This window comes from Ambystoma mexicanum, chromosome 3p (genome assembly GCF_040938575.1).
Source record: "Ambystoma mexicanum isolate Mex_15411 chromosome 3p, UKY_AmexF1_1, whole genome shotgun sequence".
Classification (NCBI taxonomy): domain Eukaryota; kingdom Metazoa; phylum Chordata; class Amphibia; order Caudata; family Ambystomatidae; genus Ambystoma; species Ambystoma mexicanum.
In genome coordinates, this window is record NC_090925.1 from 1,167,424,623 (window position 1) to 1,167,452,076 (window position 27,454).

Sequence of the window (27,454 nt, forward strand, 5' to 3'; positions counted from 1 at the left end):
AGTGGCAGTAGCAATGCTACTTTTGATACATGAGCATGCCCTCTGCCACTCCATATCACAGACAAGCTTGGCATTCTTTTTCAAAGGCTCCCTCAGGGGGGCACACATGGTTGCAAATCCCAACTTCGAATAATACTCTGCTAGTCATAAAAATACTCTCAATTCGTCCTTGTTCCGAGGAGCGGGAGCCTTCAACACTACCTCCACCAAACCAACTTTGGGCCGGATAGCTTGCCAATCAATGGCATGCCCCAAATAAGACACTTCTGTCATGTTTGACTTACAATTTTCTTTCTTGACCGTGTTAGGACAGTTTTTTCTGAAGTTCAGCTAAGGGTTTAGTAAAACCATTTAACTGAGGCAGTACAAGACTGCACTCTTAGTACAACGATGTACCACCTGAGTTCATGGTAGTGTAGACTGAGCAGAACAACAAAAAAGTTTCCAATTAGGGAACTTGCGTCCCCTGCACACTATCCTGTGTCTGAAAAACAAGACAATAACTTATTTAGTATAAGCGTTATTAATTTAAAAAGTAATTGGTAATATGTAATTCACATTGACATATGTTGTATCTTATAATCGAACAATTTTCAAGAATAACCTTTTAGTCAAATATTTATCACAAAATAATCTTCATTTTATTCGTGATGATGATACCAAGGGGGGGCCCAACGCATTTCGAGTGCCAATCACTCTTCATCAGGGGCATGTGATTTTTCTAAAGAGGGAGTATATATATAACATTCCATTAGGATAAGTGATGACAACAAATGTAAACAGTTCTGTAACATTTCAAGCCTTAAAGGATTCACAAGAGAAAATAAAAGTAGACTCCATAGTTAAATCATGTTGCCAATTAGATACAGCAAAGTTCAATTCTTTGCCTATTTTCAAGAAAATAATGCAACTAACTTGGTACCAGTCAATCACACTTTTTTGTCCATCATTCACAGACCATCACTGATTTTCCTGAAGAGGGTTTCAAAAGATTACATACTAAGAGGATAATATGTAAAATATCTAACCTTGTGATTTTTAGATTAAAAGGAACTTTCTTTTCTAGTCGGTAGTTAAAGTGGCTCGCAGTCTTTGTGTTCAGAGGATCCTAGGTCTCATTAAGGATACTAGTAAAGAGGCAACTAATAGAGAAAACCCAGGCATTCTAATACAGAAACTAGAACAACTTATACAGAGGGAAAATCTCACAAAAGCTACATGCTACGACCTTGACCCAATATTATAAAGCAAAAAGAATACCCAGGGGATTGCGAGTCCATCTGTGCCCGAAATTCTGCAAAGACAATTGTTAAACACCATTAACCCAGAAATAGAAGGTGTCTACGCAATTTACCAAACTTAAATCTGCTACAGAACTACAAATAATCCTGGAAGATACAAATAATAAACTGGAAAGTTACAAACGTGACTTTGAGCAGTGTAGAATTAGCTAATTTCTGTGTGACACCTTAGACTACGCTAGAGAAATCGTCTACTTGTGGCAGGAATATTACGGGAACTACAAACCAAGACTGGGAGCACCAGGACAGCCGAAGAAACCAATATCTAACAACAACATGGACAGTAGCAATATCACCAGTGGAGAAATAGAACACCCCAGCATGAGTTCTGCTGCCAACATTGTGCAAATCATCACACCAACAAACCCTCCATCCGCACTACCAAGGGACATTGACATAACAGTACATCCGGTTCTCCCTCCTCCTTTTTTAGGAGACACCAGACTAGGCCAAAAGAAAACCAAGGCAAAAGAACAAATGAAATCGCCACGAATTACAAATATTTCTACAAAGATTTTGTCTAAATCCTAAATCGATACTTAGCCTTGGAATGTCATTATTCCCACAAACTCTACTACTATATTTGAAGAAGAGATTCATTTATTTAAATTAATCTGTAAAATGGAATTGAAGATATAATCTGGGCCAAACATCTTCAGCAAAAGAACACGACTACTTGGAAATGAGAAATAAGAGCACATTTCATCCACAAGTTAATAACCCATTGGTGAACCTGTTTATAAACAAACGACCAAGGATTTGAGAAGAATCAAATATGATCAATCCAGCAAACAAAATATTTGTAGACTTCAATTGAAGATGGTCAGTGTATTGTCTTCTGCCAAATCTTTGATTATCAAACAGGCAGATAAAGGCGGTGCGCTCGTACTCGTGGACACTAGCCTGTATAATGCGGGTTGTCTAAAACATTTGGGTGATGGACAAACCTATCTTCCGCTTGATAATGACCCTACCAACATCATCTGTGATTTAATCAAACAAGTAGTAGAGAAAGAGAAAGCAAGTTCATCTGACTGGATCTCAGATAGAACTGAAGATTTCTTGATAAATACATTTCCTCCCATTCCAGTATTTTATGGACTACCTAAAATACACAAAAACATCAATGACCCTCCATTTAGACCAATTGTCGCCAGTACAAATAGTATCTTCCAACCACTGGTAATATATTTAGATACTGCTTTACAACCACTTGTCAAGAAGATGCCAACCTACTTAAAGGACACAACACATTTTCTGCAAACCATCATGTCATTGGCCATTAATTTTCCCAACCCTCTGTTGTTTTCAATGGATGTTAGCAGTTTATACAGATCTATTCCACACAATGAGGGTATAGCTGCACTTGAATGGTTCCTACTAAAAAATGACATTTCAATTCACAAAACCTTTGCCATTGAATTGATTAACATAATCTTATACAATAATTACTTTAGGTTCAATGATCATTACTATCTTCAAATATCGGATACCTCCATGGGCTCAGCAGTCGCCCTTCCTACGCCAACATTTTTATGTTTTACTTAAAAATATTTTTGTTCTTGAACATCCACAATGGAAAAACAATGTACACTGCTGGGTGAGATACATAGATGACATTTTTTGCGTCTGGAATGGCACAGAACAAGACCTATTGGAATTCTGGCATTACATCAACCAATGTTATACACGCATTAAATTCACCATAGAAATTGGTAAACCAAAAATGTATTTTCTAGACGCATGTCTAGAATGGAACAGCACAGAATTTACCACCTCCATCTTTAGAAAACCCACAGATGTCAATAGTTCTTTACATTTCAACAGCTTTCATCCAAGTCATTTGAAAGAAAACCTGCCATATAGTCCGTTACTGTGATTGAAACGGATCACCTCCATTGCGGAAAGTTTGCAAACAGAATTTGACACCATGAGATCTAGTTTTTTAGACTGAGGTTTCCCGGAAGAAGTCCTAACTAAAGCAATACAAAGGACAGGAACCCAGACATGTGAAAATCTATTGACAGAACAGACCAGCAAGGATAACTCTAATCTGATCTACCCATTGAAATACTCAGGACAGAGTTTTCAAATCAAGAAAATCATCCACAAAAACTGGGATTTAATAAAATCTGACCCGAACTTGAATCGATTATTTCCTACCCCACAGATGTTGGCGTATAAAAGAGGGAAACATTTTGGGCATACATTAAGGCTGAAAAACCAAAAAAATCAACCCAGAGGAATCTAACTAAACACAAACCTGGGACTTTTCCATGTCTACATTGTCAGCACTACTCGAACATCATAAATGGAGATCACATCAGGCATCAAAATACCGGAAAGAAGATGCCACTGAGGAGTTAAACTACTTGTGAATCTAAGAATGTCATTTACACCATAAGATGCCCATGTGGCAGATACTATGTGGGAAAGACAAAGAGACGATCAAAAGAACGGTGGACCGAACATAAGTCCCAAATCAGAACCAAGAATGTGAAATCTCCAGTGTTTCAACACTTCAGAGACAATAATCATAACATCTCTCAAATGCGTTTTGCCATCCTTGAATTGGTACACCCTCTATCTAGAGGAGGAGATTTACCCAAATTACTCTCTGAGAGAACTTATGTGGATACACAAACTGGATGCTATGGCACCACTTGGCCTCAATGAGGACTTTTACTTAGGGCCATTTCTTTGAGACACGTTTGCAGTACATATACCTCCTAAATACTCACTACCTACTCTTCCTTCTAGACTCCTGAGATCACAGGTAAAAACTTAACATAAAGTTATAGGATCTAATCAAGATTGGGAACCCCACTTGGGACAGATTTATGACTAAATTTAATGTTGAGTGCTGTACTACTAGCATACACTAATAACGATTTTAACACTGTGATAATGGTAAAATGTAACCATAACGCTCTCTGGCAATGTGTAGTTATTTGAATAACAAACTTCATTGGATACTGTGTTTTAGTTGGGACATAATATGCAAAATGCACAACCACATTTATCTGGATATATTTATCCTGGCACTCTTATCTGGCCAGTTCATCTCGAGTTCCCTATACTATGCGTACCATTTTCAGATCTTGAAAACCGGTTTGCTCTAAAAAAAATAACTTCCCCCATACCTTCTGGTGATCTAATACGAACTATCCTCCAACTAATTAGATGTTTGCCCTTCATGTCCTGAGCACGCTAGTAATGCGCCGTATTTATACTATAGCCTGTTTATAAGTACTTTTGTGATACGATCATATAAATATCTGACTTTGGCTGGCTCCATTGAGCCTGAAGACCAGACTCCTCACCATCGGACTCAGTGGATAGATTTAATTCTATCATTGGTCTCATTTCCATTTAGCCCCCCGACCCCCGGATCTATCTTTTTTATTTTGAATGCGCGAGTCCACGTCATCGGGACACTTATTACACCCAAGGGATGTTTTCTGTCAATTAGTTTAGAACTGATAACGGCCCATTGCCATGGCTGTATAGTTAGTTAACAAGTTATTTTTTTGAACATCTGTAAGACCAGACTAACCAATGACGTCACCCGTGCATGCGTGGGATGATGTCATCAACATCAAACATATTTAAACGCTGCTAGTAGCATAATGGCGGCAGGCTTCCCCTCTCTGGTTTCATGAACGGAGTTCCACGCAGTTCCATCTAACCACAGGAGTAAGTTAAACCTAGTCACTGTCCAAACTGCTTTAGGATTGGACATTGTGCATGGCGGTACAGGGGACAAATGTGTTCCTTCTGAGCAGTGGTTATAAATCTCCTGCATCTTTATTTTTTCTAACAGATCCTCATACCTTAATGGACATCCCCATATGATGAATATAGTTCTTTTACGCCGAACATCCCCATATGAGGAATACGGTTCTTCTACCCTGGACACCACATTACATTTCGGATCGGTCACTTTTACGGCTGTAAGTCCTTCATACCAACTATTTCCCATGTATATCACAAATACTAGACCCTTGTCTTTAAATTCTGTCCATTCTTTGATTTACCATTTAGGTCGTTACTCTTTGAGATTTGGACTGCAAGGGCTGCCCATCTTATCACAGCCTTTTTTGGTTGTACAGATTTTGAAACTTTGACACAAAGAGACTGTGAGCCACTTTCACTACCTACTAGACAAGAAGGTTCCTTTTAGTCTAAAAATCACAAGGTTGGATATGTTACATATTATCCTCCTTAGTATGTTATCTTTTGAAACCCTCTTCAGGCAAATCAGTGATGGTCTGTGAATGATGAACAGGCAAGAAATTAAGTGTAATTGACTGGTGCCAAGTTAGTTGCATTATTTTCTTGAAAATAGGCAATGTAAGAATTGAACTTTGCTGTATCTAATTGGTAACATGATTAACTATGAAGTCTACACTTTCTTTCTCTTGTGAATCCTTTAAGGTTTGAAATGTTACAGAACTGTTTACATTTGTTATCACTTATCCTAATGGAATGTTTTATATATATATATATATATATATATATATATATAAATATATATATATATATATATATATACTCCCTCTTTAGAAAATCGCATGCCCCTGATGAAGAGTGATTGGCACTCGAAACAAGTTGGGCCTCCTTGTGTTACGCTCACCTGGTATCCACGGGGACGCCACCCAGCCCTGGTTGGATGATTTGCACTCTCGAACCCTCTCCCGGTCCCTTGGTAAGGCCTCTGGTTAAAGATGGGCCTGCAATATAGGAGAGCTGGATTCAATCTCAGATTGTCTTTGTTTTTCCACCTCCCTTGGCCTCAACTCCTTCCTCCCCCTTGGGCCCTCTCCTCACCTTAATATTGTAGAAGGTGGATTCTCCCTCCTGCTCCTCGTGGCAGGGGTGCGTAGATGTGGGGGGCGAGCAGTGACCAAGTTACTTCACTGGTGCAAGCTCCCCCACCCCCTGTGGGAATCCACGCCTGCTGCGACTCCGTAGGTTTGCTGCTTTACAGTCTTTATATGCAGTTCTTATGTTCCTCTTAGTTCGAATAATAATGTCTTGCTTCTTTCCTTTTAGGTATGGAAAGGTATTTTGGAGTTGTCATGCAGTTTGAAGATGAGCATGGGCCGGTAGGCAAAAGCGCGGTGTGCGCGATGCTGTCCGGTGAGTAATGTGCGGTGCGCAGCGCTGTTTCACCTTTTATATTGCTAACCTGTGTCTTTTCTCTCCTTGCAGGTTGCGAGGTTCCTCACCGAGTGCCGGAATGTTCCAGCAATGATACTGACCAGGAGATGACTCCCCAGGTAAGAATTGTGTGGCTTTCTTCATTCGGAAGGAAACGTGAGTAAACGCTTACTAATGCTGTCTTTCTTTCTCCTCTTTCCAGGTTATGGTATTTCAGGATGCATGCGGTGCCGAATGATGGAGTTCGTTTCTTCAGGTGAGTGGAACTGAAGTCGGCGATTGATTGAAGTCGGGATATTGTTTCAGATAATTTTCTTAGTGTTCTTTCTCTCTCTCTCTCTGCAGGTCCTTGGTTTCAGATAAGCTGGCATCAAATAACTGAACACGGTGAGCGTTACTCTGCCCACAGCAGAATAACGCAAAGCATGTTCTGCTGTTTGGGTGTGGTTTAAATAGTCTCAGGTAAAGTAGTCCAGGTAAAATAGTCCCAGGCCTGCCACACCCAAAAGACTAGACCGCATAGCTCAGTTCCTTGTAACTGAGCTATGTGTGTGCCTCCATGTTGGCTGAACCAAGTAAATAGTCCCATTGTCCCATTCTAATGTCGGCCTTCATGATGGTTATGAGACTGGCGCTGAAGGCGCCAGGACTGACTCCAAGAGTCTTGGATGAGGTTTTAAGGCCTTTGACCTGGCCCTAACTGGAAGGCTGACTTGCCACTGAGGGCCAGGGGCAGGGTCATGACACCTTGGTATCATCATCACGAATAAAATGAAGATTATTTTGTGATAAATATTTGACTGAAATGTTATTCTTGAAAACCTTTTTATTACAAGATACCACATATGTCAATATGTGAATTACAAATTACTTTTTGAATGAATAAATGCTTCTACTAGATAAGTTATTGGCCTGGGTTTCCAGACAAAGGATAGTGTACAGGGGACGCAAGTTCCCTAATTGGAAACTTTTTTGTTGTTCTATGTAGTACACCCTAGGTGTCAAGGTGGTCTTTCTCTCCTCTGCACCTTTAACTCTATCTTAAACACACTACTCTAGAAAATCAATAATTACCCAAGCTCACATAACAAATGGCACTATAAAAAGGGTGTGCTAGGAGTGTTTACATTTCTCCTTTGGTGTAGACAGAGCAGCCAGGCTTATCTTGGGGGGGGGGGGGGGGGAAGAGGGCTGTAGAATCAGTACAAATGAAATTGTAATACAAATGGCCCAAATAAACACTGAAACACTATGTATTGTAAAAATAAATGGTTTATTTAACTAAAAGTAGGTACAGACAAAATCTTGGTGGAAATAAGTCCTAATATATATATATATATATATATATATATATATATATATATATAACCAAAATGATAAAAAAGCAACATTATGTTTTTAAAGTTCACAGACCAAAGCATAGACCTTATTTAGAGAACTAACGGTAGTCTAGGTAAATCCAACCTTTTCATACACATTCAGTATAGGTCACACCTATTCTTGGACCAATGGTTCCTTTTGGATTACCTTCAGTAATACAAGGGTAGTAGACCCTAATGGTTGTACTGGGACGCTCGGCAAGAAATCACTTAGTAAACCAACTGGACAATATACTTTTTGTGAATAGTGGAACAATTATTCTAGGAACAGTAAAACACCTATAACTCTGAATCAGGATAACCGTTATTCTAGATTCTAAGGGAGTTGTACCTTGGGGTGTAATTCTATTACAGTTGCTTTTTAGTTCATAAACTAAGGGAAGCAGTAACTCTAACTTATTTTAGGATAACACAGTTGTACTCTAGGTAAGTAAAACCTATACACTTTTTACAGGAGCTGTAAGTAACTTAAAGGCAGTAAACCACACTGTTTTTGTGTTGGTCTACAACAGACCACGGAAAGCGAAACCCAGTGTAAAACTTTATGAATGACTTGGTTATTCTAGGTAGGTAAAACCTAATGCAGACTTATTCTGGACAGGCTAACAGCAAGTCAGGGGAGCAAGACCCAGTTGTGGACACTTATACATTTATCCTAACAAGAATAGTGACACAATACCAACAGCATTACTTTTGGGAAGAGGCGCAACCAAATCACAGGCGAGTAATATAACCTTACATCTACTTTCTATTAGAATGGCGAGACAGTTTCTAAGGAAAGAATGTCATGATGCCTACCCCCGGGCATCCGGATCGAGTCCATCAGCCCCGGGAGCAGACATCCAGATACTTGTTAAAACCCCAGCAGCCCCGGCTGGGGGCTGTCATCTTAGAAACCAGTCCTGGCGCCATAGGCGCCAGGCTCATAGACATTACTTACCTCATGCAGACCATGCTGCAAATGAATCCAAGCCAACGTGAGGCCTGGATGGGACTATTTTGTTACAGGGACTATTTTTTACTCGGGTGTGGTTCTGGGGAACTTCTTACCTGGAACTACTTTGGAGGCTATTTAAACCACGCCCGAACAGCAGCACACGCTTCGTGTTATTCTGCAGCGTAACGCTCACCGTGCCTGCAAGTCAGCATCCAGTCTTCTGCCACGCCCGCCTCAAATCCGGAGCTCCTAGAAAAAGGGGGTAAAAGGAAGAAAAGGTTAGATCACGGACATTATTTTAATTCCTTACCTGATTCCGGATCCAGCACGTCTCCGAGCCTGGAAAGGACAATATTCCAGCATGCGTCGCATCGCCAGCAGCAGCGCAGCGTTATACTCACCAGTCCACAGCATCTTTCGACTCGGCGCTGCCTCCATCATTTTCTTCGTCGAACTCCAGCACCTGGGGGAAAACAAAAGAAACAACAAGGTGAGCCAAGAGAGCTGACAAATACAATCTCTTACCACCATAGGCTAACCAGATTTACCACCGGAGGCATTACCCTTTAATACGCCTCATCTTCATATGCCACACCTATAAAGGGAGAGAAAACAACAAGTTAAACTCATGCAACTTTTACCGGACAGTGTTGGGTAATACAGACTCTTACCTGAACGCCATCAGCTGCCTCCAGGCAACATTCTTTTGAACCAGCTGCAATTCAACAAGGGAATGGAATAAGAGTGAACATCGGGCATATTGAACTCTTTTTTTATAAACCCCGCAGTCAATATTCCTCGAACTCCTCCAGTACCTTCAAACCAGTGTAGTAACTGGTATCTACGCGCCCCTGCATGCCATGCAGGATGGAGAGCTCATCATTTAAAAACATAAGGTGAGGTTACTAAAAGGGGATATTGGAGGTGACAAGTGGGGAGAACGAGAACAGTGGGAGGGGGCCATCACTAAAATCCACAGGTGGCTAAATCCCTTTCTCCACTTGCAGGAGAATACTTCTACGGATCAAGCAGATGAGATTAGGCGGGCCAGTCCAGACAGTCATTTCGGCACTACGCATCACGTTGGTTGAGACTGCAGCTGTCTGGGTCCGATCGATGTCCCTGTGGGAACCAGGTGAGCGTAACAAAGAAAGAGGTTGCCTATACTTTTCCGAATGGCAAAACATTTCTAAGGTAAGTAATAACTTTTGGAACTGTTCACTCTCAGAGCTACAGTTACCAACCAACTTCTTTTGCAAGTAAGTAACGTTTAGACACGTATTCCCTTTCCTAGGCAAAAGGCCCCATCCTTAGCAGTCTTTCCCTTATTCTTGGAGCATGAATGTTCTCAGTGGCAGAAGGGGGGGGGACACTAGGGTTTAGTGTCCAACAGGCAGGTGAGGATAGGTTCTTAAGTAGCAAATGTCTGAGTTCCTACACCCAAATTACAAGCGGACTGGCATCTGATGAGTACAAATTGGAAAGATATTGGATTATTAACAGAAGAACATCTCTATATGCATATCTCCTCTCCAATTACATCTACCATTTACTTCATACCAAAAATCCATAAACCGTTTACGGCCCATTATCAACCGCATTGGCTCTTTGACCGAAAAAAGAAATATCAGAATATATTGATCAACAACTACAACCTTTGGCAGCGGGATTATACTCATTCATCAAAGACACCAAACACATAATTCAACAACTGGGAACAATACAATGGGAACCTAATTAATGGCTAGTCACTCTAGATGTTTCAGCTCTATACGCCAGCATTCTGCATGACAAAGGACTCCATACCACTATTTTATTTAACGAAATTGGTGTTTTTATCAACAAAACCTGATTCTAGAAATGCTACATTTCACCTTAACCAACAACATCTTCATCTTTAACCAGCAGCTCTACAAACAAACCCAAGGAACAGCAATGGGTGCAAAGTTCGCACCATCGTATGCCAACTTGTACATGGGACACTTCGAGCTAGAGCACGCATGACAACATACAGCATTCACCACATACAACAATGTTTTTTTGGCAGAGATATATCGATGATATTATCTGGAATGGTACCCAAGAAAAATTGGGATTATTACACTATCCTAACAATACATACAATCTGCAACTAACTATACAACAGAGACAATCACAAATTGATTTTTTATTTGGCCCTTCATCTTTATATACATAACACCATACATACCACTATGTATATCAAACCAACTGCGGTGAATAGTACATTACATGCAACAAGCAATCATCTGATCCATGTAACCTGCAATGAGGGTGAAAAGAAACTGTACAACTCAGGAGGAATTTGAGAGACATGTAACCAACACTATGCAGAATTTTAAACAAAGAGGATATAGCCAGCAGCATTTGAATAAAAGCTAGAATAAGACTCTTAACTCGCACAAGAGAAGACCTCCTACGGGACAAAATAAATCCGAAAATTTAGACAATGAGATTTATAAAACTTACAGTACAAATAACCGTATAATCAGACAAATGATAAAAAATTGCAATATACTAAAAGTGGACACAGATTTTCAGCATATCCTTGATAACCAACCAAACATCACCTTTCGTAAAACAAAAATTTAAAGATCTGTTAAGTCCATCCCACTTCTACAAAGTCAAACCGCAACAAATAGGATCACCACAAATGTGGTTGCGATCCGCATTAATGTGATACAAATTATTTTCCCAAATATAGATGTTGATTTTGCGTGCACGCCACATGACGTTGTTGCGCACGCATGCGCAACAACGTCATCACGCATTCTATAATGCGGTCAAACAAAACGTAATCATGGCAATCAAACCATGCGGAAGGAACACGTAAGCTACGAACTGAAGCAATATCATTACAAAGGTAAAAACCAAGTTTCGAATGGATTGTGTCCTCCCACGTATTCCTCATTTTATGATAATTCGTTATCTCCAGCTTCGCTGCTTCGGAAAAAAAATTCTCGGCAGAGGGCGCTGTGCTCGAGGTCGTGGCGTCGATTGTCCCTCAATGGTCTCCATACCGTGTCGACGTCACTGATGGTATAAGTAGCTCGAGCCACGCCCGTTGCTACAGTTCCGTTTTTCCGATCGCTTTGCTATCGTGAAAAGCTCGCTCTGAGATTTTCTTCGTGAAAATGTCATCTTCTTCAACTCCTTCGACACCCAAGACTGGGTTCAAGAAGTGTATCGATTGTAGATCGAAAATGTCGATCACTGATCCCCACCGAGTTTGTCTCTGGTGTCTCGGTTCTAGTCACCGAACCGACGACTGTGGTTCCTGTCAGTCCATGACCGAGAAGGCCCTTCGTGAGAGGAGAGGTAAACTGTCGGTGGGGAGGGAAGCCTCTAAGAAGGCTGTGTCCAAAAAGCATAAGAAAGCGACCGATTCGAAACAATCGGATCGACATAGACACTCCAAGAGATCTCGATCTAGGAGTAGAACGAGACACTCTTCTTCCTCGTCAAAAAAACTGAACAGGAGACATGGATCTCTATCGTCGTCATCTTCTGAGTCGACCGAAGAAATTCGATGTCCGACAAAATCGGATTCCCCCCAGAAAATGGGAGGAATTCCGTAAAAAGATGATGGAGGTTTTCGAGAATTCGGCCCCGACCCCCTCGAAAGAACCTCGGAAGAGCCATTCCTCTAAGGTCGCTCCATTGGACGACAAAGAAGTCGAGAACTACCTTGGTAAAAGCCAGTAGTATCGAAGATACTCTAGTCGACGCCAAGTCGTCGAAGACTCCTCGAGAGTCGAGCACATCTCCGGTGCCTCATAAAAAGCTCAAGTCATCGAAGGCTTTGACGGCTTCATCAACGCCATCGGCGTCGACTGCTTCAGCATTGAAGCCAAGAGCGTCTTCGACACCTGTATCGAAGTAGTCTTCGAAGTTCCCGTCGACAACCTCGAAGGATTTTTCTATTCCTTCGAAGGAAATTGTTGAAGAAAGGAGATTTACTCTGTTGCCCAGAACAGACTTTTTTAAAGCTATGTCCTCAATTTATGAGGAATCTGGCTCGGAGGAACACAAAGTCACTCCCTTTTTGGAGTGTCATATGGCACAAGACAAGTTCCTGAGGAACTCATTGATCAGGAATCTAGAATGAGACCTGAGTGGTACTCTGCTAGTGGAATTGACACCTCCCCAGAGTTAGAATTTGCCAAACCTGACCCTGCAGACTCAAGGTACAGAGGTCTTATGAACTGGGTAGTAGAATACATGGGTTGGGGTAACACTTCACCCGTGTTTGAACAGGACGACATGACAGATATAATTGTCAAAGGTCCCCAAAAAGACCCAGTTCTCCACTTTCATAGAGCTCTTCAGAGAACAGTAGAAAAAAATTGGGAAAATCCTGATAGCATTGCTGCTACAAATAGTAATTTCCCAAAGAAATACAGACCAGCTGGTACAGATCTTGAATATTTAAACAGGCATCCGACTCCAGAAAGTCTGGGTATTCAGGCTGCATCCACAGCAAAACAAACTGCATATCCCACTATCCCTCCGGATAGAGAGGACAAGAAAGTTGATGCCTGGGCCCGTAAAGTTTTCACTTCAGGTAGCATGGCCCTGAAATCGACAAATGTCACCTGTACCCTGGCCAGGTTTACCCATACCCTGTGGGACTGTATTTCGGCGGCGGCTGAGCATATTCCGGAAGGCGAGGAAAGGGAAGGCTTCCTGAATATAGTCAAAGACGGAAAGGAGGCAATGGGGGAATGTCTCCAGTCTGGACTGGATACTGCTGATAGCATCAGCAGATCCATGGCTACAAGCACTGTTGCGCAGATTTGCGTGGTTGAGGAAGTCGGGGTTTGCACAGGATGTGCAATCCAGACACCTTAACATGCCCTTTAATGGCTCGAGGCTATTTGGCAGTAAGACTGACGAAAGCATAGAAAAACTGCAGAACTCGAAAGCGGCAGCTAAATCGCTTGGTGCCTCCATGCGCCAGCCTCAGAAAACCTATTCAGGATCATCTTCCTGGAGAGGTTGTTCTTTTCGCTACTACTCCTCATTTGGTAGAGGAAGAGGACAGGCTTCTCAAAGAGGCAGAAAAAACTTCCCTCGTGGTGGACGAGGAAGAGGTGCGAAATCAGCCTCAGGAGCGATATCTTTGCCCTCAGCCACTCCTGCAGCCGCCTCCAAATCTCTGAGACCTTGCTCCACAAGACACCAGTGGGAGGCAGGATCTCTCAACATCTGAAGGAATGGCGAGGCATTACCTCAGTTGTTTGGGCACTGGAAACAGTAGCTCAAGGTTACAGGCTCCCCTTTCTAAAAAGGCCTCAATCATACACCGGGTGCCAACTCTGTAAAAATTCCAGACCCGCTCCTGTTGCAGGAAATTTTAACCCTGCTAGAGAAAGGTGCCATAGAACAGGTACCTGTAGCGGAGAGGAACAGGGGTTGGTACTCCCCATACTTTCTCATCCCAAAAAAGGACGGCGGATTGAGACCCATCTTGGACTTAAGAAACTTGAACAAGTTCCTCAGGAAGGACAAGTTCAAGATGGTGACCCTTCAGGCTCTACAGCTCCAAGACTGGTTGGTATCATTGGACCTTCAGGATGCTTACTTTCATGTGCCAATCCATCCAGGGCACAGAAAGTACCTGAGGTTCGCGATTGGCAATTCTCATTATCAATTTCGAGTTCTGCCATTCGGGTTGACCTCCGCCCCAAGGTTTTTCACCAAACTGTTGGTGGTTGTGGCAGCAAGTCTCAGGAGAGGAGGTATTCACATATATCCCTACCTGGACGACTGGTTGATCAGAGCAAGTTCTCCAGAACAAGCTCAGGAACATCTTTCGATCATCTGCCACTTCCTCCACAAACTGGGCTTCTCCCTCAATTTCAAGAAGTCCCACATGATACCAATCCAGAAACTCCAGTTTATCGGAGCAGTCTTGGACACTTCATCGGGAAAAGCCTCGCCTCCCGAAGTGAGAGCTCTCCACATCCAGCAGATGGTAACGAAGTTCCAGAATGCCCAACGTCTACCGACCTTCGATTTTCTCAGGTTGCTCGGCCTCATGGCATCCTGCATTTTCCTAGTGCCAGAGGCCAGGTTGAGAATGAGATCCCTTCAATGGGCACTCAGAACTCATTGGTCCCAGTTCTCGGGGAATATGTCGGATCTTCTGCAAGTCCCGAGCGCAGTTGCTCAGGATCTACTATGGTGGGCTTGCAACGACGACATTCTCAAGGGAGAACCCAGTAGTAACGCCTCACTCACGGGGTGGGGAGCACACACCAACGATCTGACAATCAGCGGTCGTTGGTCTCCATCGGAGTCCAAACTACACATCAACCTTTGGAGCTGAGGGTAATCAGACTAGCGCTGAAGGCCTTTCTGCCCTCTGTACAGGGAAAGAATGTCCTGATAATGACGGACAACACAGTGGCCATGTACTATCTCAACAAGAGCGGAGGAGTAGGGTCACTACCACTGTGCAGAGAGGCAATGCAGTTCTGGTTCTGGGCAATACGAGAAGGAATCTCTATCAGCAATTCACCTAGCCGGAGAGCAAAACACGGCGGCAGACGCTCTGAGCAGGCAGAGCACAGTCTCCCACGAGTGGGAGCTAGCTCAAGAGATCTTCGCCCTTTGGGGAACCCCTCAAGTGGATCTGTTCGCCACTGTGATCAATCGGAAGTGTGAGCAGCACTGCTCAAGGGAATTTCCTCAGAGGAGCTCTGGGAGACGCATTTGTAGTGGAGTGGAAGTTTCCACTGCTGTACGCGTTTCCCCCAGTCCCCGTGATTCCTCAAGTAATCAGGAGGTTGAGAATGTTCAGGAAAATCGTGATCCTAATTGCCCCGGATTGGGCCAGGAGGACGTGGTACCCGGACCTTCTAGACATGTCCATCTGCCCTCCAATACGTCTTCCACAAAGAGAGGATCTTCTCTCGCAAGAGGAAGGTCGGGTTCTCCATCCAGAGGTCAAGACACTCAACCTTCACGCATGGTTTCTGAGAGGTTGAGATACAAGGATTGGGATCTTCCGGATGACGTAATGGAAATCTTGCTTTCGGCCAGAAGGCCAGCAACAAAATCTTTATACCGATGTCGCTGGAACAAGTTCAGTAACTGGTGCAAAGATAAGAATGTGGACCCTTTTCAATGTGGCACCCCAATGGTGCTTTCTTTCCTACTGCATCTAGCCAATCTGGGGCTCCAGATAGGGACAATTAAAGGATACCTTGCTGCGCTGTCCATTTTCAAGCGCACCTCAGAAGAGGTTTCATATTTCCAAATTCCATTGATCATTCAATTCTTAAAGGGGCTTACTAATGTATACCCCCCCAGTACCTTTTCATGTCCCAACTTGGGACTTAAATCTAGTACTAAAATTATTGACTTGTATACCTTTTGAGCCTATGCATTCCTGCCCATTGAGGCTCTTAACATTAAAAACTGTACTTCTTGTGGCCTTGTCATCAGCCCGCAGGGTTAGCGAACTTCAGGCTCTCTCATGCAAACTGCCATTTACTACTTTTTATAAGGATAGTCCTTAAAGGTAAACCTTCCTTTTTACCAAAGGTAGTTTCAGACTTCCATTTGTTGCAAAAGATAATATTACCAACTTTTTATCCTCCTCCTCATTTGGGAAAGGAAGAGGAGAGATTGCACAGACTAGATCCCAAGAGGGCTCTTACTTTCTATATCTCAAGAATGGCTAAATTGAGGCAAGATGACCAACTATTTGTGGGTTATACTGGTCATAAACTAGGATTATCTGTTACAAAACAGACAATATCCCGCTGGATCATCTTAGCCATAACTGAATGCTACAGGTTAGCAGGAAAAGACCCACCAGATGGGCTTCGTGCCCATTCTACAAGGAGTATGGCTACTTCTACAGCTCTAAAGAGGGGAGTCCCGGCAGCAGATATTTGTTCAGCTGCTACTTGGAAAACAATACACACTTTTCTAAAACATTGTTTGGATTCTGCCTCCTCTAATGAGGGTTTATTTGCCAAGGCAGTTCTGCATTCTGTCCATGAAAACTGAAAACTAATACTCCCACCTCCAAAATTACTACTGCTATGGGAGTCTATCATAAAATGAGGAATACTTAGGAGGACACAATCCATTCGAAGAACAAGTTACTTACCAACTGTAACGTTCTTTCGACTGGATGTTCCTCCCACGTATTCCTCATCGACCCTCCCATCCTACCCCGCAGTACAGTTTACGTTTTCTTACACTTTCCTCTCACGAAGTGTGTATCAGTCATGGGGCACGCCTGGGTGTTCCTCCTATGTGTTCATCGAAAAAAAACAGAACTGGAGCAACGGCGCGGCTCGAGCTACTTATACCATCAGTGACGTCGACACGGTACGGAGACCGTCGAGGGACAATCGACGCCACGACCTCGAGCATAGCACCCTCTGCCGAGAATTTTTTTGCCGAAGCAGCGAAGCTGGAGATAACGATTATCATAAGATGAGGAATACGTGGGAGGAACATCCAGTCGAAAGAACGTTACAGTTGGTAAGTAACTTGTTCATCTGTTTAAAAGGCTCACTCTAAATTAATAATAAGTTAGGGCAAATCACTCACAAGATGGTATCTTATATTTAGTCATGGCTATCCTCATCCTTATACTTAGGTAGCAACAAGACCACCACGGCAAAATTTTAAGTCTCAAGTTTGGAGAAGCCATTTGTAAAAATCCACTGTCTAAAGCGCAAAGTCACTCAACTGTAAGTACTTGAATAATTCGCTGTTTTTTTACCAAATTCACATAAAAAGGCAGCACAAAATATATTCTGTTTTTTGCCTAAATTCTCTTGGGCAATATTGTAACCTTCAAAAAGAATCAATCTTTTATTTGAGGAAAATAACCAGTGAATAATCAGAGCTAAAAGTATCCGGTTACAATACTGGTATCTCTGAAAAACCATTACTTATTCGAATTTGTGCCTCCTGATGAACCGCCAGGTGAAATGGTGGGGAAACACGTGTTGGGGAGCAAACAGCGTGCATTAATGCGTATAAAGAGCACTCATTTGTGAGTTATGATTTAAGGGGAACAACAACATGGTACAGTCACAATCAGCACTGTAACTATACAATTCGAATGAATTGAATTCAACTGTTACAAGGCATTTCACAACTGTGAGATCACTAATAACTATTATTGACCAAGAGAATTTATCTGTGATTCGCCATATTAATTGAATGAAGTAAATTCAATTGTTTCAAGGCATTTGCAACTGAGCAACTACAAAATTCAGAGGTATCAACAACTACTGCCTATTTTCGTCATTTTTTCTACTTTGAATGAAATAAGAACAAGTGTGAGTGCAACACAATTGGACTCTATTCATTTCAGAGTTCCTAAGGAAGACTGTTAGAACAAGTAAGTACTTGTTCTAACAGTTAGTTGAGGGTCTAGGGCCTTCACAGAAGACAACGTAGGAGGATTCCAGCAGTGGGCCTGGATGAACTGGACCACAGACCACCCAATCACAGAAAGCACCCCAAAACTACACAGGAATCACGAGAGACTTATGGTAAGTAAATATCCAAGCCAGCACAGTACATCAGCACAGAAGATCTTGCAGCAGGAGGACTTCAAGATCTGCAGCTAAAAAACACGGTTATTGAATTGTAAGAAGGCAGAAGACAGGACACTGGAGCGACTTTTGCAGCAATGATCATGGGTAAGGCTCTATGCAAGGTTTTCCTTGCCGCTGGATGCGACTGTGGATTTGGCGCCTTTTTCAGGAGCTCAGAAGAAGACAGAATATCGCTGGTCAGATTCTCGTAGTTTGCAAGGTCCAGCACTCTCGTGAGGGGACTTTTCGGACTGCAATCGTGCCTCTGGAGATCCAGCAGCCTGCCCAAGAAATTTCAGTGAGATTTGGAATTCGGAAACACTGTGTACCACACAATGTCTCGAGGTCCAAGGGTAGTTTGGTATTGCAGCCCCGCAAGGTCGCAGCACAGCGTGGGTTAGCTCAAAACGCAGGTCTTGAGTCAAGTGGGTCTTACAAGGTTCTGGATCGCTGTTTTCAGAGTCCTCGGGTCGATTGGACGGAAGGGCTACAACAGGCTCCATTTACATAGCAGGCTGTCTGGTCGCTGGAATTGTTTCAGCCGCACATTCTTCATCTTAGGTTTTGGTTCCAGTGGTTGACTACCTCTTCAGCTTCCAGGTTCAGACTTTTATGCAGGAAAACAGCCAATCAAACCGCCTTGCAGCAGTCAAAGTTTCAGGACAGCCAGCCTCCCAGTTTGAACTGGAATCTCGCACTCAGGCTGGAAGACAACGGGCTACAGAGTACTCACTCTCTTCCTGCCTTCACAGACACGCTGGAGCCTGGGCGAGGAGTCCGCAGGACTCGTGCTGAAGATAAAAAATCACACAAAGGAATTTCCCACCCTGAATGTCGGGGTAAGGAACAGAAAAAGACAAGGACACTAAAATGGCAAAGACTGGCCATTTTGGTAAAATGAGCACCTATGGGTGCCTTTACCGGGGCTGTGCAAACAGCCCGCGGTGAAGGCACACCGAATTAATAAAAAGGTTCACTCCCAACAGCCATTAAAGGTAAGTTTGTCCTTGTAACATAAATGTTACATTTAAAATGAGAAAGGGGATACTCTGTATTGCCCCAGCACTCCACATAAGGTGGGGAGTGCTGGTCTCACTTAATAAAAATGGATCCAAAGATCCTTTGTACCCTTGGGAACTGTAGTTCTCACAAGGTTAGCCAGAGAAAGTTAAAAGGGGAGCCCCTAGAGCAACCCAGTACCAATAGGCACCTATTGCCAAAGAGGATAATGTTTAAAAGACACTATGGAGAGTCTTAAAAAAAGGATACCCATAAAAAGAGTAAAATATTTGGTGAGTGTGGGAAAAGGATCCCACTCACAGAAGTATAAGGAAAAATAATCCACCAGTAAAAGCAACATGTTCTGGGGTTGACACAGGCCAGGAGATTTACCATTGCTATGAAAATCTTACCTAACACTGTGAGACGCGCTTGATCTACAATCTTCGAAACTTTGCACACATACTCTTCATGACGTACTGGGTCAGGAGCAAATACCAAGATATCATCTTGAAAGCATTTTACGTAAGGCAACCCCCACCCAAACAACTTCTCCATAACTCTTTGAAAAAAATCCACAGTATATGCCAATCCGAAGGGCATACTTTTAAACCTGTAAGCTCCAAAAGGTGTAACAAACTACGTAAGTGCCCTAGAACTGGGATGCAACACAATTTGGTGATATGCGCTAGACAAATCAATTGTCGAGAAATACTTGGCACCGTGCAAAATGGTAATCGTTTCCTGTACTTTGGGTAGAGGGTGCTGATCTACCGAAATGTTAAGTCACCTGAGGTTCACACATCCTAATATTGCCGTCCCCCTTTTTTTACAATAACAACGGGGTAAACCCACTCGGCAGCTTCAATGGGTTCAATTACATCATTGAACTCCAACTTGTCTCAGCCTTAAGTTTCTCCCTTAGAAACAAGGGAAAAGGGTGTACTTTGTGCACAACCGTTTCGCTTCCCTTTTCAGGATTTTGTGGCTGAACCCCTTCAGGCAACCCAGACGGTCAGTAAACACATTATGAAAACGGTCACTCCAATCATTCCCCACAAACATGACTGGTTCCGAGCATTAGGATCAAGAACAATCCCTAGTCATTTTTGGTGCCTCCAGTTTAGTAGCGTTACACCCTTGTCTGCCACATACTTAGCTGCTATGGCTTTTCTATCCTTGAAAGCAATGTCAACACATTTTGACACCAATATGTGAATTGGCGAACCGCCATAACATTTGGGAGATATGTCTGGAGGATCCAATTCTCCTAGAATGATGCCAAGCACATGCAAAGCATCCACACCCACAACTGTGTATCTCGACCCTGAGTCAGCCATAATTCTTATTTCACGCCCATCAATTTTCACGTCACACAATGAAGCATCTACATCCCCTCCATCTACATTTGCAATAAGTAAATCATTCACTCCACATAATCAGATTCTCTTCTTCCTCAATGCATCGCACATCTCCCCTCTTCATACACACGTTCGCCAAATGCCACTTCCCGTTGCATTTGGCACATGTTGCTCCTCTGGCAGGACAACGTGGGCTGGTAGAGATGTGGTCTCCCTCACCACAGACTTAACACCTAATGTCCACCTTGGGTGCCTGTGCCCGGGGAGCATCGGAGGGACCAGTCCAGACTCAGTTGTGTGGAGGAGGCTGTTGCCTCAACCTCTTGATGGGTTGCTTCCAGCATTGTTCACTCCCCCACCGGAGGTACATGCAGTAGAATGAAGATTGCACAGCCAGTTTAGCCTGTTGGCCTGTTTCAGGAAAGGATCTCTCTCTCCATCAGAAGCCTCTCTTGCAGTTTTTTGTGAACAGTGCACCTCACCATCTGGTCACGCACCACACTGCCCGTATGTGCTCCAAAATCACAATTTTTTGTTAGCCCTCTCAAGGAAGCCACACACAAGTGCACTTTCTAGCCTGGCTGTTGTGAACGCGAAAAGAATGAATGGTGCTCCATGACAATATTAATACAAGAAGAATTGGGCATGTAGGGCATGTTCCGTGACTTGGTAAACATCTGGGACGTCCCCCTGCCCATTACCAACATGAATCGCATGCAATGTCTCGAAAATCCTATGCCCTTCCACGCCCAAGCAGTTGAGGCAGGATAGCTTGTTTCCGCTCTGGATCAAATCCTTTTGCCACCAATCGCAATTAAGTATGTATCAAAAATTGTTTTCCATTGGACCCAGACAACGGATGGTTCAGCAGGTGTAGGTTAAAATACAGGTGGTGCCTGTATTGTTGTCTCCGTTCTATTGCAAACTATTGGGTGCGACTGCCCACGTCACTAATCCAAAGTTTCTTCAGCATTGCAGTCCGCACTATACTTGACAACCTCCTTGCTGGAATCCTGAACAGCACGCACAGCCAGATCCAAGGATTGGCCGGTACCAGGCCCAGACACTCGTTTCCAATGTCTCTAAAGAAAGCGGTACACAATGGAAAATGCAATACTCCTTACTGTGTGATAGCTGCTGTTGCTCCTTTGGCCAGTAGATGGCGGCAAGTCCCCGCGATTACACCAGCTGGAGGAAAGCGGGCAACGGGAGAGGGAAGCGTGGAGAAAAATCCCTTTGTCGCCAGTATGTTAAGGGCTCTGGGGGAAGCTGGAAACGCCAGCAAGAAAAAGTCGGGAGCCAGGAGGGAAGTTCAGGCTTTATTTCGTAGCCTTCTATCGACGTGGGAGCCGCGCCGTCTCTCAGGAATGCCGCTCCGCGACCATCGCACGAGGGCGGACGAGCCGGCAGCCATGGACCAGTCGGAATGGCCCGTGGCTGGATGATTCCCGTATACAGGGCTTCAGACTGATTAGTGGCACCCGACTTTAATTCTCCCGTCGATAAGCAAGCAGGGCTTCTCGTAGCAGTAGTTTGATTTCTCAGTGGTAAACCCAGCAACAGTTCCCCAATGTTGTGTTGCTTTTGGATTCTGTGGTAGACTCGCCGAAATGGCACCAGAACCTCTCCTCTTAATCTAAATTCAATCTAGGGAGATCCCCGCTCTCTCATTAATACCGGCGAAGCAGTCCAGTAGTGAACAGAAAGCTACTTCCCTCCTGCTCGGCAACAAGGCCTCTCCTGGGCTGGAATGTGGAGGGTAGCTGGAATGCCAAGGAAACTCACCAGGCCTTTTTGCATAACTCCTGCAAGGCTGACTGCCCTAGTAAATCTACATCTGAGTTAAGAGGGCAGAAAGGAAGCAGACAAACATGCATCCACGAACCGGGCTTAAACCTTGATTGAGGTCTTGCCATTTTGAGTGCATTATACTCCAAAAGGCATTAGGTGAATGGTAGTGCAGAACATATTTAAACAATGTCACTATGGAGAAATGGGAAAAGGACACCGTATCCCTGCAGCTCTCTGCTTGTGCTGAAGAATAAAAACAAAGGACAAAAAGTGACAAGCTCTTCCTGCACCGGGAGCCATAAGGACTACCAATTTTACCCCAAACATGCGTCGAGCAAGTAAATGAGGCTAAAAAGACCTAATAAGCCCCAAAAATCAGACCAAATCTATAGAAGAAATAGTTCAGTTTCAAGCAGAAAAATCTTTCTTAAAACAGGATTAGCGTTAACTGCTTCTTATTCTATTTACGGGTCTTGTCCCAATACATTGGACCAAAGGCAGTCTATCTGCACAAAGACAGGAACATCTGTGTGAAAACAATACAGGGCACAGTTATGCTAAGAAGTAATCTGCCCTTTAAATCTTTAAATTTTCTCTAGCCCTTTGCTGAAGGCTTTATTCACAAGCAAACTTTCCGAGACCGGTGCTCCGTCCTGTCAGAACATCATTTTGTAGTCTGTGGCCACCCCTGAATGCTTGGAAATTCCACAGCGCTCCTCAAATGCTCAATCACTAGGGATACATTGTGTATCTGAATATATATATATATATATTTCTTTATGCCTCCAGGTGGTCCTATGTGGAGTAAACTCTGTGCAAGAAGTATATAGGCCCTCCGGATCTCATCTAGGCTATTTTTTCTGGTTCGGGCTTGTGATCCTACTGATCCTACTGATCCTAGCCACAGCTTATGATTAGTTGCAATCCTCTTTTTTGGGTCCTCCGGCGTCAGTCATGTCTTAAATCTCTGCAAGTGGCTCTTTCCAAGCGATTCATGCCTCTTCTTGCCCATGTCATGCCTTTCACTGGGAAAGAAATAATGTCCTTGGTGGTAGTGCTTGCCTCCTGGTCTGATATGTTCTGGCTTCCAAAAACGAATACTACTGTGTATAACATGGGGTTTATAGTGAGTGTTACGAATTACATTATTTCAAATGCCAAAATGTCAAATGTTACCGAAAAAGAACAATTCGAATGTCTTTATTTATTTTTTTTAAATGCGGGGGTTCCCCTAACCCCCTTTTTTTTAAACCCTTTTTTTACTCGCGAAACAAAGTCAATTAAAAAAATACATTTGACTTTTTTTTTTGGTAAAATGTTTTCGACATTTTTGTCATTCAAATTTTTTTTTCCGACATATTAACTGGATACCATAACAGGTGCAGTAATTGCCATTTTTTAACTCGTGCTGGCCTTGCTCGTCCGCCTGAAGGCCCAGCAACATTCTGAACCCTAACAAATCCGGACCTTCCTCCGACCTCGCCTAACCGCACGCCATCATATAACCTTCGGCTGCATCTACCACAACCCACCTCTATTTTTTTAGGTGGTTGACAATTGGAACTGAAGACTGCAACTTGCCAGAGTACTCCAGTGCTCTCCCGCTCCCAGGTCGGTTGATGCAGACTACATCAGTGGACAGTGCCAGTGGCAGAAATGTCAGAGGGGGAAGGAGTGGGGCTCTATGATGCTTGAAACATCCAGAGTCTGAAGTGCTCTTGGTCCCCACCACCCTCCCCGTGTATCATGATGATCTGGTCCTATGGCCAACAAATGGTGTAGTACACCAATACGGGCCTGCCATAGCAAATTCTCAACCCAAAACCTTCAAAGAAAGCTAGGGTAGATAATGTTTCATGTAAAAGGAGCAGATGGTGAGGAGACGTCTCTGATACAATATATGTTTTAGGGTGCACTACTACTCTTCATTGTTTCAACAAGCTGTTTATAAACTTAGTCAAAACGTCACTGTGAAAGATGCTCCGGGCTGATCCCTCTCCACAAAGGGGGAAAAAGCTAAATACCAACACAAGTCATCGGTAACACTGGTGGCCCAGTCACTCTTATTGAGGTCCCAAAGAAACCTCTTCCTCTATTAACTTGAAAACAATTTATTTACATAAACGTAACACATTTCTCTAGTTATTCATGCATCAAGGGTACATTAAAGTTCAATATTGAAAAAAAAATATATAATCCAACAAAAGAATAGCTAACTTAATACCTGACTGGGTATTGTTACAGTCCACATGTCGGTCAACAGAAGACTGTATTGCGCCTGACAATATTGTGCATCAAAATAATTCGCAATGTGCATTGTAAAACAGTTAACTAATTGTATAGATATAAATGAATCGCAGCTCTCCCTGTGGGTGTGTGCGCCATGCAATTCCTTGCAACATTACTGTCTGGTATATGGGTATTGGGCCTAGGCTAAAGCCATGCCCCGTATGATGCCATCTGCACAGGGCACATAATCTTGCCTTTCCATGTGGGTTCTATGTATAGGAGTACTGTCTGCCCCGGCCTCAGGCTAGTCGCATTAGCCAGATGGCATAGCCTTTAACTACCGTGAGGACTGGTGTTCTTGCACATAGCACTATTGACCAGGGCAATGCGCTCAGGACATAACCATAACCTATGACAGTTACCCCCTGTAAATAAGTTTAATTTCATTTAATTTTCTACGAACTTGTGGTTCATGCAAACTACTTGAAAATGGAAGCCATTCAGCTCAAATACTTTACCAGATCACATATTTTAAGATGTCTGTGGGAAAGATGTGGTACTATTGATGATTCTAGGGATGCTACACATCTCTTCAGGAATACTTGCAGGCCATGGGCATCTCTCCTGTCCCTTTTTACAGAGTTGAGAATCTTTGTTTGTGGACAGATAGCCTTGTCACCAAAATATGTATTCTGAACTCTATTGATATATTTGCATTATTTGCTCTGCTTGATGAAGTACTAAGCAGTTGCTAAGGATGTTGGCGCTCATTTCCATATCAGATGGTAGTGGATTTTTTGCAACATTGGGCACGTCTGAAATTGTTCATGTTTTACAAAAGTGTTATGTTGTATGCTGGTGATTTTCATTCAAATGATTTTCCATCTCTCCACAGTCAATTTTTGCTCCATTCCTTACTCTGCAACTTGCATTCATGGGATTGTCCAAGTATTTTCCAAAGGTAAGCTTGTTTTTATATTGACATTTATTAGCAATTAACTACTGGAATTAAAAGGGATCTGTGGGTTATAATAGCTTGAATGATTTGATAAGTTGATTACACCCTCCCCCCCCCCCTTTCATGCACCTTTGATGAATACCATCCTCTGGTGTTAATGATCGATGTGGGTAGCCCTTCCTGTGTGCCAGTCTTGGGCCCTTGGATGTCCTGTTTAAGGGGCACTCTTACAACAGTTTTTCTGAAGTCCAACTAAGGGCTTAGTAAAACCATTCAAGTGAGACAGCACACAACTCCACTCTTAGTACAAGGTTGCACCACCTGAGTATATGGTAGCATAGACCGAGCAGCCAGGGTTATCTTAGGAGGGAGAGAGGGCTGTGGGAGGGTACAAAGAACCTGTATTATGCCAAAGGTTCAACAAACACTGACAAGTAGAAGTATTATAAAAAAAAAGGTTTATTATAAATTACAAGTTAGGCCAAGATCAAACTGGCAGGGGGACGGGGGGGGGGGTAGGTAATCACTTGGTTAGAATTATAATCACAATATAAAAACACAACACAATGCTTTAAAGTAAACAGACCCCAAATCTTAACAGTATTTCTAGGCAGCCAAGTCAGACCTTATCAACCACATTTAGTATAGGACACACCTATTCATGGGGAGTAAAACCATAAATTACTTCTCCAGCATTGGATCTTTCATGGATTCACATGCTTCAGACTGGGAACCCTCGGTACATTTATAAAGACGTTTTCCATAGGAAAAATTGGGACACTTTTGTGTCCTATGTATGCCATTTTGGGCCCCGCCCCTGCGGCTCCCTTCAGATTTCAACCGTCTTCCAAAGTAGTGGGATCACCTTGTGTCATCTGCTATTTTACAAGGTTGTTTTTTTCGTCTCTTTTCCAATGTCTGGGAAGGCTCTATTCCGTCCGTGTGCTACATGCGGATTAAAAAAGGTGTACGAAGGAGATGGACATATGGACTGTCTATATTGTCTCCACCCTCCTCATTCGGCGGACAATTTTGACATTTGTAAAGGCTTCTTGCAGAAGACCCTGAAAGACCGAAATAGACGGCTGGTGACGTGGCTGAATGACAGGGCGGGAGCGTACCCCCCCCCCCCCTCGGAGGTAGAGTCCAACCATAGTTTGACCTTGAGAGCTAAGTCTCCGGTGGTCTACCGCCGTTCTGTATCTAAGGAACCTCTGGCGAAGAAGGTGCGTTCTATGGAGAAAAGTTCCTCAGAGAAACATTGTACGAGGAAATCTTAATCAAAAACAAAAGCTTCGTCTTCCTCCTCATCAAAAAAGGAGAGAAGACCTGTCAAAAACCTCCTCAGGTGACGACCATAGGTCATCCTCGAGTCAAGATTCGTCGAAACACAAGTCGAGCTCAAAAAAGGCGGGAGCGCCTCAGGATTCTGCACAACATCCACTGTTGTCGACGGGAGTGCGATCGTCGACGCCCTCATTACCATTGATGCAGATCGTTCCTTCAGTAGCTCCGTCGAGTCAGACCACTATCGAAGTTGGCATCGTCGACGGAGGCCCCGCAGGAAGGCTGGCGACCGGAGGTCTATGATCCGATCTTACCAGAGACCCTGTTGTAGTAGAAGGCGGCTTTTTTCAATTCCTCTGTGGAAGATGACCATGAACCAGTGGTTGGAACTACGGCGCATGGATTACAAGGGGGCAGCTCGCTGACGCTCTCCAGTGGGCAAAGTATTCCAGTTAC

At 43.3% G+C, this 27,454-nt stretch overlaps 1 protein-coding gene across 2 annotated transcripts in view; it reads left to right on the plus strand.

Moving 5' to 3' along the window:
* Window positions 1-27,454, plus strand: part of CAMLG (calcium modulating ligand) — a 207,286-nt gene that overhangs the window by 49,990 nt on the left and 129,842 nt on the right. For both annotated transcript variants that reach the window (XR_011304517.1, XM_069652571.1), the window contains exon 3: window positions 25,649-25,714. Coding sequence is in view for 1 of the 2 variants with exons in the window: in XM_069652571.1 (XP_069508672.1) it covers window positions 25,649-25,714 (66 nt within the window). In the remaining variant the exon portion in view is untranslated. The remainder of the gene's footprint in view (window positions 1-25,648; window positions 25,715-27,454) is intronic.